At 35.1% G+C, this 14,492-nt stretch overlaps 1 protein-coding gene and 1 long non-coding RNA gene across 2 annotated transcripts; both read left to right on the top strand.

Moving 5' to 3' along the window:
• Positions 1-4,959: 4,959 nt before the first annotated feature.
• LOC115712120 (high affinity nitrate transporter 2.5) lies at positions 4,960-6,844 on the top strand. Its single transcript, XM_030640355.2, has 2 exons — positions 4,960-6,278; positions 6,373-6,844. Exons 1-2 carry the CDS (start codon positions 5,110-5,112, stop codon positions 6,761-6,763), a joined length of 1,560 nt encoding a protein of 519 aa, XP_030496215.2. The 5' UTR covers positions 4,960-5,109; the 3' UTR covers positions 6,764-6,844.
• Positions 6,845-8,613: 1,769 nt separating this feature from the next.
• On the top strand, positions 8,614-9,472 carry LOC133036628 (uncharacterized). The gene is made up of 2 exons (XR_009687205.1): positions 8,614-8,875; positions 9,139-9,472. It is a non-coding gene; the product is annotated as an uncharacterized LOC133036628 (long non-coding RNA).
• The last annotated feature ends 5,020 nt before the right edge of the window (positions 9,473-14,492 follow it).

Here is a 14,492-nt window from a genome sequence, read left to right as displayed (position 1 = left end):
CATACCGGCAAGCCAAGGGAAACGTACCATTGAACCTCTGGCGGCATTCTTCGACGCACTACCGGGTCGGCCCGATAATGTCCATGAGTACTCCAACTCATGGAGACATATGAGTCCCCTCGTGGTCCTCATATGCCCGCCCTACTAGTCCCCACTGGCTAGTAGTAGCTCACTTAGCACCAAGGTGCAAGGGGTGGTGGAGAGCTGACACCAGAGTACCCCCTTAAAGAGCCTTCTGAGCTTTTAGCCTTCTACCAGGAACATAGATGATTTTTGCTCTGTAGACATATGGGAAGCACCATATACCAAATCACCTAGTTTCGCCAAACCGATTGCACCATTCTATTTGTAGACCCAAATAAATGGTGAATACCAAGTCCCGTCCCGATCCGGACAATATTGAAGATATTTACGAAAATGCCACTGCATACAAACTAAGCATCAGCATGCCACCTGCATGCACCACAACATGCGCCACCACTTGGCCAACTTGTGGGCATCACTTAGCTTGTAACGTGCCATCATAGACTGCACGTAACATTCTCCCCCACTTCAACATGTCGATGCCCTCATCGACGGACCGCAGGCAAATCTCCCTGATCTCGACTCCTAAGCTTACCCCACGCTTCTCCCAACATGAACTCCTCTGAGTCCATCACGACGTCCCTCCAGTCAACCAAGTAGCCCTTGCAACACTGACCCTGAAGCTACCACATCCTCTGATTGCAGCTCACTCGCCAATCGTCCAATGCATACTCCTTTTGACACGGATTAAGTATGGTGCACCCCTCGGGGTGAGGTTCGCAAACCAACCGTTCCCAACGGCACCTACAAAACACGCTTTCACTGAAGCCAAGTCCCTCTGGACAAGTCCCTTCGGAAACTACACACGCCAACTCTATGGCGCACCATCCTCCTGATGGCAATCGAGCAAGACACTCTCATCGCAGGATAAAGTTTGGTGCGTCCCACCTGGACGAGGCTCGCAAGCCAACTGCACCCAATGCAGCACCAAGTGCACTCTTGCACCCAACTTCTTCGCGAAGTTGACAACATTGGCCCTCCGGCCCAACCGCATACCCACGGCTTCATGCACAGGTCCCACTGACCCACTGCATACTGGCTCCTCTGAGCTCACCCGCTCGTGCCGGCTCAAAACTGTGTCACAAGTTTGTATCCCCAAAATCAACCCTGCATCCTCTGATGACTCGCTAACTTTCGACAAACTTGCTGACACCCAGTCTTACTCTTAAGACTTGAAGTCATCCCAATCCGCTATCTCCCATCGGCATATGTTCTCTGAACCATTCGGCTTACAGTGTCCCATACAACACCAGTGTTCCCATAAACACAAAACATGCCCATAACATGCCGCAAACTAGCTCAGTCTTGATCTCAGTCTACGCCCTTGCATATTGTCTATCTGCAGCTTGCAGCAATCATGCAAGTCTTCACCCTGAACAACCAATCTGTTGTAGTGTTTCCCTCTGGATTCACACACCAAAACTGAACAAGTACCCTGATTCTTCAAACACATGAATTAGTGGGCTCCCCCACTTCAACTTTGGGAAACAACTTCTCTCTTAGAGGAATATCCCTCAAGATATAGCTCGCAAGCTAACCGCATACTCGCATACGGTTCCTCCACTCCACATTTCATTTTGATGAAGATGTTGAACTAATGCCTCGATCATTCTGACTCTTCGCCCCTCGACATTTCAATGTTGCCTTAGTACCCTAGTCCTGCTAACTTTTGCCTTAGGCCAACATTGCCATGGTGTTATCTTAGTACCTGAGTCCTGCGGACTTTCACCCTAGATAACTGGCTCTGCCTGTGTCCTGAGTCTTCTTGACTTTACATCCTGAACAACAATCAATCTCCATGATACTCATCTCGATGCTTGTAATGAATAACTAGTCTTGTTGAGTGAACCGTGAAGGTCTCTCCCCCACTTCATCTGTTGGCGTCCTCGACAACATGCCCACACGCAAATGCCTGACCGCCCCAACTCTTCATGCACACTATGTCATCTAAAAGTGCATCCCGCAGGATGTGACTCTCGAGTCAACTATCTCATTAGCACCCATGTCGATTCCCACATGCATGCACTAACTTCCCACTCAACCATCTAACTGATTCACACTTGCATCACGTCCTCCTGGCTCCCACGGTGTACTAAGTTCCAATGACGCAGCCCTCTGACCTTCATGCAAACTCTAACACCCTTCTCGACCTTCGCAGGCCAACATGACTACTAAGTCTCACTGGCACGGCCCTCTGGCCTCCACACAAACTCTAGCGCCATCTCAATGCTTGCGCTCGGTCTTCTCAGCCCTGCTGGCTTCCTTGATGCCTTTATTCCACAACTCCGCGTCTCTATCGATGTCTTTGTGTGACTTACTCCCTCTGGTGATTTAACAAGCCAACACATTCCACTCAACTGCCTCGGCGCTTCCATATGGATCAATTAGAATTCGCATGCGAACACCTCCAAGTACAACCATCCTCTGACGATTGCGGCCTCTGCCTGCCTTGGTCTCCATGTGCGTCCCTCTCGACACACAATGTAGCAACTGAAGCATTCCATGTCTGTCCCCATCTGAACCATCTCGGTTATCAACTCTCGACCTCTGTCGTGACTAACAAGAATCTGACGGTCCCTGCACTACTTCCACACTCCTGCCAGCAAGCTTCCTTTCCAACAAAAGCGCCTCCTGCGGCTTACAATGTCACTCAGGCAAACTTGGCCTAGTGTACCAAGCATACAACAGGGACTATCCCCTCAACCTTGTCCTATGCCAACGAGTTTCAAACATTCTGTTGCGCCTCTCTACAGTTTCACGTGGTAGTTGTCTCTCTAGCATCCCTGAACTTAACTCGAAGCAACCATCCATGTCTCCTCTTTAGGATGTCCAGTATTCCCATGAAGAGAAGCAACCAAGTCTCAACTCCATCTCAGCCTACTGATCCTCTTTAAAAGACTAACTGGCTCAACGACGTCTTGTTCCAACATTCGGACCATCTCGATCCGTCCACACGCCTACATCCTCTCTAGGATAGGCCAACCAGGTTCACCTCCCACTGAGATGAACTTGGCTCTGATACCAACTGTCACGGGCTCACCTTTTCAGGCAGCGGAACACCCGTGCGGCACCTCGACTTCTCTTAGCCAAGGTCAGCCTTCCAACCATCCGAGTAACAATGGGCTCATTTTCCGCGCGACCGTGTGCCTCGGGCACACTCCCGTCTCTCGAACAACTCCCGCCGAGTCATGCTCGCAAGCATCCATGAGTGCATTCATGTACCGAGACTCTCTAGCCCAGATACTCGCACTGTCCATAGGTTCCCACCATGGTCAGACAAATCCCAACACCGACGCTCACCTTGTCACTCGTGACCAAGGTAGCATGTGTGGCGAGATGCCAACACCAAGCCAACGTGCCAACGCCTCTATCATGCCCCATTCGATACTGTCCGAATAGTCTCCCTCGTCGCCCAAGGACTCCCATACGTCCATGGACCAATCCTCAAGGCGCCATGCCTCCACGCATGTTGGCAGGCCCTCAAGACAAGCCACCAAACCAGTTGCATACATTAGACCTTTGCCCCTTTCCAACATGGTGCATCCGTCCCATGCGCGTATGCAAACTAGTCCACGAATGACTACCCGTGTCATCTCGTGTTGAGACTCGTGGCCTAGGCGCACCACGACGTCTCTTGGAGGATCTAGGCCACGTCTCGTGCAAGCGGCATACCGGCAAGCCAAGGGAAACGTACCATTGAACCTCTGGCGGCATTCTTCGACGCACTACCGGGTCGGCCCGATAATGTCCATGAGTACTCCAACTCATGGAGACATATGAGTCCCCTCGTGGTCCTCATATGCCCGCCCTACTAGTCCCCACTGGCTAGTAGTAGCTCACTTAGCACCAAGGTGCAAGGGGTGGTGGAGAGCTGACACCAGAGTACCCCCTTAAAGAGCCTTCTGAGCTTTTAGCCTTCTACCAGGAACATAGATGATTTTTGCTCTGTAGACATATGGGAAGCACCATATACCAAATCACCTAGTTTCGCCAAACCGATTGCACCATTCTATTTGTAGACCCAAATAAATGGTGAATACCAAGTCCCGTCCCGATCCGGACAATATTGAAGATATTTACGAAAATGCCACTGCATACAAACTAAGCATCAGCATGCCACCTGCATGCACCACAACATGCGCCACCACTTGGCCAACTTGTGGGCATCACTTAGCTTGTAACGTGCCATCATAGACTGCACGTAACACTCCGCGGTGGAACAGTAAAAGAGCTCCAAAAACCATGATTTTCCCATCATCAAAAGGCTACTTGTATCAACCACTATTCCCCAAGTCACAGGCTCACAGCCATAATAATAATAATAATAATAATAATAATAATAATAATATTTTGAGGATTGTTATTGAGTACCAATAATGCTCAATATTTTTTATAGGTGGTATCTTACGATTAATTAACGATATGAAAGAGTCACACATTAATAATGTGTAGAAACTAATTAAATACTATATATAAGATACATATGTCTTTCATTGTCAATTGATTTTGAGATAAATACTCATACACCTTACCATATACTCATCGAGCCGCTTGTGATTTGTAATTTGGGCTAAAAGCGCCACTTGTGACCGAGCCGTGTAAGATTTGTAAGTAAAAATATAGCCACCATCTTGAGAGGATGTGTGGAAACTAAATACACCTTACACTTAATAATACACTCACTTAATCTTACTTTCTAAATCATATTTTATATTTTTAAATTATATGAGATTTGATACATAATTATACCTATAACAATATGACACCGAAGATAATACTAGACACGATTAATATTTTTTTAGCAAAATACAAAAATAAATGGTGGTGCAAGTCACATGCCGTTTAAGTTGTGTAAAAGATATAAATTTGATGTATATATAAGATTCTAAAAGATATATTAGAATATACCCAGAATCAAGTCAAGCTCATCCCTTTAACCGCTTAATATATTATATATATATACACATATACATAATACCATTTTTACAAACACACTCTTCATTTTTGTTCATAAAAAAATTAATCATGGAAGGAGAAACCTCAACCACAGTGATGATGGACTCTTCTTCTAAGCCTTATAATAATTCAAAGTTCGCTCTCCCTGTAGACTCAGAGAACAAAGCCACCGAGTTCAGATTATTCTCAGCAGCCAAACCCCATATGAGAGCTTTTCACCTCTCATGGATTTCCTTCTTCTCATGCTTCGTCTCCACTTTCGCAGCCCCACCCTTAATCCCAATCATCAGAGACAACCTTAACCTCACAGCCTCAGACATAGGCAATGCCGGAATCGCCTCTGTTTCGGGTGCAGTCTTCGCACGTGTGGCAATGGGAACAGCCTGCGATCTCTTCGGACCCCGTTTAGCCTCTGCTTCTCTCATCCTCTTAACTGCTCCGGCGGTATACTTCACCGCCATGGCCGATTCCGCCACCTCCTTCCTCCTAGTCAGATTCTTCACAGGCTTTTCTTTATCAACTTTTGTGTCCACCCAGTTCTGGATGAGCTCTATGTTCTCTGCTCCGGTTGTCGGCGGAGCCAACGGAGTCGCCGCCGGTTGGGGAAACTTGGGTGGCGGCGCAACCCAACTCATTATGCCTTTAGTATTTTCCCTTATACGAGACTTGGGAGCAGTAAAGTTCACAGCTTGGAGAATAGCTTTCTTCATCCCTGCTTTGTTTCAGATGATGACAGCTTTCGCTATCTTTTTCTTCGGCCAAGACACCCCAGATGGAAACTTCCATAGCCTGAAGAAATCAGGGGAAAAACCCAAAGACAAATTCTCAAGCGTTTTGTTTTTTGGTGTCACAAACTATAGAGGGTGGATTTTAGCACTAACGTATGGATACTGCTTTGGTGTGGAGCTTACCATAGATAATATCATAGCTGAGTATTTTTTTGACAGATTTAATCTGAATCTTCACACGGCGGGGATGATTGCAGCGAGTTTCGGTTTGGCGAATATCGTGGCTAGACCGGCCGGAGGGATTATCTCCGACGCAATGTCGAGAAGATTTGGTATGAGAGGAAGGCTTTGGGCTCTGTGGAGTATGCAAACATTGGGTGGAGTTTTGTGTGTGATTCTTGGACAGTTAAGCTCTTTGGGTTCCTCTGTTGTGGTTATGATATTATTCTCTTTCTTTGTCCAAGCTGCTTGTGGTCTTACTTTTGGGGTTGTTCCTTTTGTGTCTCGAAGGTAATAATTATTAATAACCCAAATCAGTTTATAATGATTAGATGAGAAAAGATTCAATCTTTATATGTTTTGTTTTGTTTGTTTGTTTTTTCAGGTCATTGGGGGTTATATCTGGTATGACAGGAGGGGGTGGAAATGTTGGTGCAGTTTTGACACAAATGATATTCTTTAAAGGATCAAAATACTCAAAAGAAACAGGTATAACTCTAATGGGTGTTATGATTTTATGCTGTACTCTTCCAATAACATTAATCTATTTTCCACAATGGGGTGGTATGTTCTGTGGTCCTTCTTCTTCAAAGAATAATGATAAAGTGAGTACTGAAGAGGATTATTATTTATCTGAATGGAGTTTGAGTGAGAAAGAGAAGGGTTTTCACCAAGCAAGTGTTAAATTTGCTGAGAATAGCAGAAGTGAAAGGGGTGGAAAACTTGACTCGGTTACAAGGCCTCATGAACTCCCATCATCTTCCCCTCTTGTTTAACTATATGTTATAAATGAAGTTTTTATGTGTATATAGATTTTCCTATTTATATATGCATGTTATTATTGGTGTTGGTTTGAAGTTTATCAAGAGCTAAACAAATAAAGGGTATAAATTAAGGTTCAGTATTAATCTTAGAACATTACTATTAGGCGGTGCTGAACACCGTACCGACTTGAATTACAAGCAATATGTCAGCTATCGTCTGTGGACTCTAAATTGCGAATGTAATATATGTGACTAAAGAGGACACCGAATCATAAAAAGATAAGTTTTGATGATTAAAATTTAAACATTATTCTTTTTTTGAGATCGAACGTAAACAAGACGTGTATGGTAAGAGTATTACTCTTTAATTTGACTTTGTGTAAGTAGTGTCCAACTCCACGAATCGATTTATTTAACATATAAGATGTAAATTTTAAATTTTTATAATTTAACTTTTATTTTAGTGGTATCAGAGCTATAAACACACTAATAAATTTCAATCTAACTAATATAAATAAATCACTCTATATTTTTAATTTTAAAAGTTATTTTGAATGGTTAGTATTTTTAATCGTATATATATAAAAAAAAAAATTTATTTTATTCATTTCTATTTAATAGTAAATAAAAATAATTATTATTAATACTAAAAAAATTTTTATTTACGTATTGCATAAATTGTCATAAAATTAATTGATTTTTATTTTGTTCATTTGTATTTAAATAGATGAAATACTTTTGTTATTTTATTATAAAATACTTTCATTCTATATTATTAGTTTCTAGTTTAATACAACATTAGGATAAAATACTATATCGTACTATTATAGGGTTGGTCTTAGGATCAGGCCCGGCCCTGGGTATAGGCGGGCTAGGCCTGTGCCTAGGGCCCACCTATCCCAGGGGCCCAAAAAAAATATTTACCTTTTAAAATTATACCATTTTCTTACTGATTTTGAAAAATACCATATTTTTTTCTAAATAAGGGCCAAAAATAATTTTTTTTTCTATGGCCCACTAAAAGTCAGGGCCGGCCCTGCTTAGGATTTGTATAATATTAAATAATAATAATAAAATTAAATCTAATATAATTTAATTATATTTTTTAATTATATCATATAAATTTCAAAACAATTATTATGACCGTATCTCACTTATAATTATTATTACATTTAAAGTTGATTACATCAAAAAATTAATATTTTTTTTATTAGTTATGAATATATAATTTTTTTTTAGAATATATGTAGAATAAAATATGCAATAATATGTAAAATATATGCTATTTATACAAAAGGATTAATTGTGGAAGTAATATTTTCATATTTTGGTATATTGTCAATATTAGCACTTACCAAGCTGCTTGTGGTCTTATTTGAGGTTGTTCCTTTTGTGTCCCGAAGGTAATAATAATAACCCAAATCAGTTTATAATGATTGGATCATGAGAAAAGATTCAATTTTTGTTATGTTTTTTTTTTTTTATGACTGGAGGGGGTGCAATTGTTGGTTGGTGTAGTTTTGAGACAATTGATATTCTTTAAAGGAAAACTGGTATAACTCTAATAAGTGTTAACATTAATCTATTTTCCACAATGGGATGCCATGTACTTCTGTGATAGATATTATCACCAATTCAAAAAAAGAAATAGTGTCAAAACCTCTACTGTTACGATTTTCTTTTTGCTCATACATAAATGCCACCTAGATTTGTTAAGTGACAGACACATGGCAATAGAAAAACAAAAACATCAAAAATATACCTTAAGTTCTTTTAAAAAAAAAATTACATTAAGTTAAACTTTAATTAAAATTAAGTCTCAATATCATACGAACAAAGTTTTTTTTTTTTTTTTTTTTTTTTTTTTTTTTTTTTTGTGTGAAAACGAAACTACTCATATATACTTTGATTGTTCTTGAGGAACAAGAACAATTGCAGAATAAATGAAAGCCAATATACATTACATTCATAATTCACACACTACCCAGATTTATTTATATGAGGAAGATAAACAGATCTCTCCCTCCAATACCCATATATATATACTAGACCCAGAACTCGTCGTTGTCCATAGCTGCTGCTTTTCTCATCTGGGGTCTACTCTCAAAACTGAAACCCAAACAGGTGATCCTTCCATTTCTCTCTCCACAATTTTTTTAATTGAATCGAGTAATGTTTGTGAGAGGGCTAGAGAAATGGTTACGCAATTTTCATTCCCTCATTTATTAATTATTAATAATAAAAAAAAACTAATATATATATACACAGATTTATCCTTTAAAATCAACACATACATATACCCATCCAAATATTGAGATTGAACTGGTCAGATTATTCAAGAAAGAAAACCAAAGTAAAACCTTAATTCATACCACTAAAATTTGCAGCACCCTATCAACCAAATCTATTGTTGATATCTCCCTCACCAGTCACCACCGTCGACTCCAACCCCAAAACCAGTCTACGCGAACCCAGATCTGCCCATCCTCACCAACGAGCCCAGATCTTCCCAGTCTCACCAACGAATCTAGATCTGCCCAATCTCACCAACGTACCCAGATCTTCCTTCCGTGACCTTCGTTCGTTGTAAATCACCGACGTCGTGGACCTCTCCATTGTAGAACTAGTGAGAACTGAGAAGAAGATGAAGGTCGAGAAGAAGAAGAATGTGTGGTTTTTTTTTTTTTTTTTTTTTTTTTTTTTTTTAAGAAAAAATTCTGTTCAAATTTTTTATTAATTTCTTTTATAAAAATAACTATTCTATTTGAGTATTTGTAATTTATTTGTGGTTAATTAAGGTAGCCTTTGGTAAGTTTTCAGTTTTTAAAATTGAAAAATTAAAAATATTTTTTAAAAATATGTTTTATATAATCTTTTTATTTTTTTAATTAAGAATCAAAATTTTGAAAAAAAAAAAAGTAATTAATATTTTTTAAATAATTTTTTTTCTTAATTAATATTTTAAATTATAACCCGTACTCAAATTTCCACCCATGACCCTAGCGTTGAACCCGGCCTGTGATCCAAACCTGAATCTGACTTCGGATCTAGACTTGATATAAATAAAATCAAAAAAATAAAATGAAAATTAACTTTATAGAATACACTTTTATTTTCTATTTTTAAAATTGAAAAACAGAAGTAGTTTCAGAATGCATTAAACGACACTTAAATTTATTTTAAAATAGTTTTTTTCTGAATAATTTAGTAATTAAATAACATGTGGCACAATAAATAGTTGCGAAATGTCTCTTAGTTGGCACTTTTACTAACAAAAAGGAGTTGCATGCAATAAAATCCTAATAAAAGGAGTTTTACCATCAATTTTTTTTTATCGAAATCATACGTATAATAATTATAAGAGAAGTACTACCGTCAACCTCATGTTATTATAAATATTAAAAGAATTTTAACGCAAATATCCCTTTATTTGATGGAGTTTGAGTGAGAAAGATAACAGATTTCACCAAACAAGTGCTAAATTTGCTGAGAATAGCATAAGTAAAACGGGTAGAAAACTTGACTCGGTTACAAGGCCTCATGAACTCCCATCATCTTCCCCCCATGTATAACTATATATTATAAATAAAGTTTTTATGTTCATATACATTTTCTTGTTTATATACATGTTATTATTGGTGTTGGTTTGAAGTTTGTCAAAAGCTAAACAGAGGAAGGCTATAAATGAAGGTTTAGTAATAATTTTAGAACATGACTATTAGGAGGTGCCCAACATCATACCGATTTGAATTGAATTATGAGTAATATGTCAGCTATGATCTATGAGTTTCGAGTTGCATATGTAATGTATGTAATTAAAAGGGCACCGAATCATAAAAAGATAAGTTTTGATAATTAAAACTTAAATGTTATTCTTTTTTTGGAAACATAAGCAGAACATGACGTATAGTGTATAAGTATTGACTCTTGAACTTGACTTTGTGTGAGTGTCCAACTCCACATCGATTTATTTATAAATTTTATTTTATGTTTTTCTGTTTAATAATTTTTAGAGGTGCTTACTATTGGAATAAAAAGTACTAAAAATTAATATAAAAAAAGATAAAACAAAATATTATATTTTTTTAGGTAATATAGAGACTTTTGACATTATTAGGACATTTCTAATCGGGTCAACAAAAATGGTTTTCCCATTGGTCCTACGTGATATACTTTTGTTGGTTTAGCAAATTACATTTTTTTTTAATTTTTTTAATTAAAAATATAAAATAGCACCTGTGCCACTTTTAGTATCTATTTATTACCTCTTTTTCTTTCTTTCCTGTCACATTATACAATGCGACCCACAATATTTTGGTCAACTATATAGGTCACGCGCGCCCATTTGAGTTGGCCTTAAAAAGTGTGATTATGATACTCTTATGGCTCCCAATACCATATTGATAAGGCACGCTGTGAGTGGTTAATAGTTTCCTATATTATTTATTAAATTAATAAAGTGTGAAGCTCGATAATAATATATGTCACATTGTGGTGCTTGACACCATAAAATAGCACATATTTGTGTTTGTGTTGAATATTTCAACTTTTTGTTTAGAAGTCGTATACGTTACGTGAAGTGTGGCTCATTTCTGTACATAAAATAGCACATACTTTGTGTTTGTGTTGAATATTTTAACTTTTTGTTTAGAAGTCGTATACGTTACGTGAAGTGTGACTCATTTCTGTACATAAAAGTACAAATTAAAGTGAAACTAGTCATCAACGAAGGAAGAATACAAGGAAAAAAATTAAATTATGACGCAACCTAAAGTCGTCTATAAGTTAAGCTACAAATTCATGATAGTATCAACTTTCCACATATGAGATGTATTATGTAAATATTTTTAACTTAATAACTTTTATTCTAATGTGGTATCAGATAAACAATTTTAACTTAACTTTTATTCTAACGTGGTATCAGAGGTATGAAAACTTTCATAAATTTTTTATTTTTTTTTTGAGGAAAAAACTTTCATAAATTTTAATCTAACTAATAGGTTATATTTGGAGTGTTAATGTAATTGTGTGCTTGGACAATTCTCAATGATGTCTTAAGAAACTAATTTTTTTTAAAAATGATAATAATAAAATTAAATCTAATATAATTCAATTATATTTATTTTTAATTATATCATATAAATTTTAAAACAACTGTTATTATTATCTCTAACTTATAATTATTATTACATTTAAAATTAATGACATGAAGATCAATATTTTTATTTTAATACATAGTTATCATAGTTACATAATTTTTTATAGTATATGTAGAATAAAATATACAATAATATGTAGAATATATGCTATTTATACATAAAGATTATTGGTGGCATTGTTGTTACACGTGATACCATTGTGTGATTAGTATACTTAAGACTAATAGTAATATTTTCATATTTTCGTAATTGTTAATTAGCACTTACCAAAGCTGCTTGTGGTCTTACTTTTGGAGTTGTTCCTTTTGTGTCATGAACTTCCATCATCTTTCCCTTATGTTTAACTATATGTTATTTATATGCATGTTATTAATTGTGTATTGGTTTGAAGTTTGTAAAAGCTAAACAAAGAAAAGTTATAAATGAAGGTTCAGTATTAATTTTAGAACATTGCTACCCCAATTCCATAAGGAATATTTGATATATATATATATATATATATATATATATGGTCATGCTCTTAATGGGTATTACCTATGAATGGATATTCTATTATTAGCCATTGGATCAAATCTAATGGTTGATATTTATAGCTATTAATTAAAATTTTAAATTAAATATTTTTTATTTTAACCTATTACCTGATGACATGGAAGTCATTTTTTATATTCATTCTTTCTATTTTTGTCCTCATTCCATATATACATTAATACATTAATACTTTACAATTTAATTATGGTAATTTAAAAACTTAATTACACCTTTAAACCTCACTACAACAAATATTTCCATTCTAAAATATATATATATTTTTTTTAAAAGGCATAACATATATTATAAAATACATAATAATTTATCAATATAAAAAAATATTAATTATAATTAATTATTTAACCTATATTGTAATAACATATTTTTCTTATAATTTTTTAGTTTAAATTTTAGAAATTTAAGTTTCTATAATAATATTATAATTAATTTTGTTTTATAAGATACGAAAACAATTTTTTTTTCTTACTTACTTTTATAATTAAGTAAGTATTAAATGAAAATTTTAAGAGTTTGTAATTTTTTGGGTGGTTAGTCTTACATAATTATTTGTTAATCTATATTAATTATTACATTAGTTAAACTATAAAAAAGAGAATTTATATATATAAAAAAAAGTACAAAAGAGAGGAATAAAATAAAAGAGGTAGTGCTATAAAATTTGGATCATCGTAGATTGGATATTTGTAATAGCAACAAATGTCTTTTACTTTTTTATTTAATTTTTCTTATTTGGTTTCATAGAGTTTGACATTAGTAGCTAACTTTTTTCTCTCTCATAAAATATGATGTTTGCTGACTCAATTTTTAGCCAACAACGAAATCACAAATACAATATCACTACAAAAAAGACCATCTTTAGTGACAACTTTTTAGTCACAATAAAAAAAATTTGTGACTAAATGTGACTTTTAGTCGCAACAAAAAAGTTACTTGTGACTAAACATAATATTTAATTATAATTAGTTGTCACTAATTTAGTTTTAGTCACAACAAGTATTGTGACTAAAAATACATTTAGTCACAACAAATTGTGATTTTTGTGACTAATACTTTTAGCCATGAACTTTTTAGTCACAACGTAGAAATGACAATTTATAACTAGTCACAACTTTTTTACTTTTAGTCACAAGTTTTGTTGTGACTAAAAGTATAATTTTTTGTTGTAATAATAATTTTATAATTTTATAATTTGTGATTAAATATTTTTATTTTTTATTAAGTAAAATAAATTAATTTCTAAAAATAATTTCTCAAAATCATCATTCTCTATAATTAAAAAAGGAAATATTTTTTTTTTAAAAAAAAAAAAAACTTTGTTGGTAACCTACTCTAGCAAGTCATTAAATTGCCACCTCATCAATTTTTTTAGTACCCATTAATGGGTATTACCCATTAAGAAATCATCTATATATATATATATAACTAAAGAGAGCACTGAATCACATATATAAAAAAATAGAAGTAAAATATTATTCTTTTTTTGAGAACATAAACAAGACGTGTGTAAGGGTATTAACTTTTAAATTTAACTTAAAAACTCCACATATTGATTTATTTATAAATTTTATTGTAAATAAAAATATGCTACGCACAAAATGACTCATAAACATAAGTTTGTCTGTGTAAAAATATTAACTAACTATTTTTAATCAATAATATAATTACTTACAAATTTATTTTTAACTGTAAAAAAATATATAAAAAGTTGTACTTATAATTATATTTCATCACACTATTATTCTATACATATTCTAAATAGTATTATAGATAATCTTAGATATAACTTAATTATGGAATAAAACTTTTCTCGAAAAAATAAAACCGCCAAAATACTTATTAGTAAAAAAGAAAAGACCAAAATGTCCGTTTGTAGCTTTTGTAAAAAAATCCTTTTAGTTCCAAAAAGAGTGTTTTAAGAGGCAATTGTGATGCTCATATTTCAAGCTATAAATATGGACATGACACGAAAATAATTAGATACGAGAAGTATGAAAAACCCATTATGTAATAAACAAATTGACTTGGAGAGA

The sequence above is a fragment of the Cannabis sativa genome, chromosome 4, assembly GCF_029168945.1.
Source record: "Cannabis sativa cultivar Pink pepper isolate KNU-18-1 chromosome 4, ASM2916894v1, whole genome shotgun sequence".
In the NCBI taxonomy this organism is placed as follows: domain Eukaryota; kingdom Viridiplantae; phylum Streptophyta; class Magnoliopsida; order Rosales; family Cannabaceae; genus Cannabis; species Cannabis sativa.
This window is presented reverse-complemented; position numbering and strand designations above follow the sequence as displayed.

Coding starts and splice junctions, on each gene's coding strand:
- LOC115712120 (XM_030640355.2), top strand. CDS start 5,110: ATGGAAGGAGAAACCTCAACCACAGTGATGATGGACTCTTCTTCTAAG. Junction 6,279..6,372: donor GTTCCTTTTGTGTCTCGAAG/GTAATAATTATT, acceptor TTGTTTTTTCAG/GTCATTGGGGGTTATATCTG.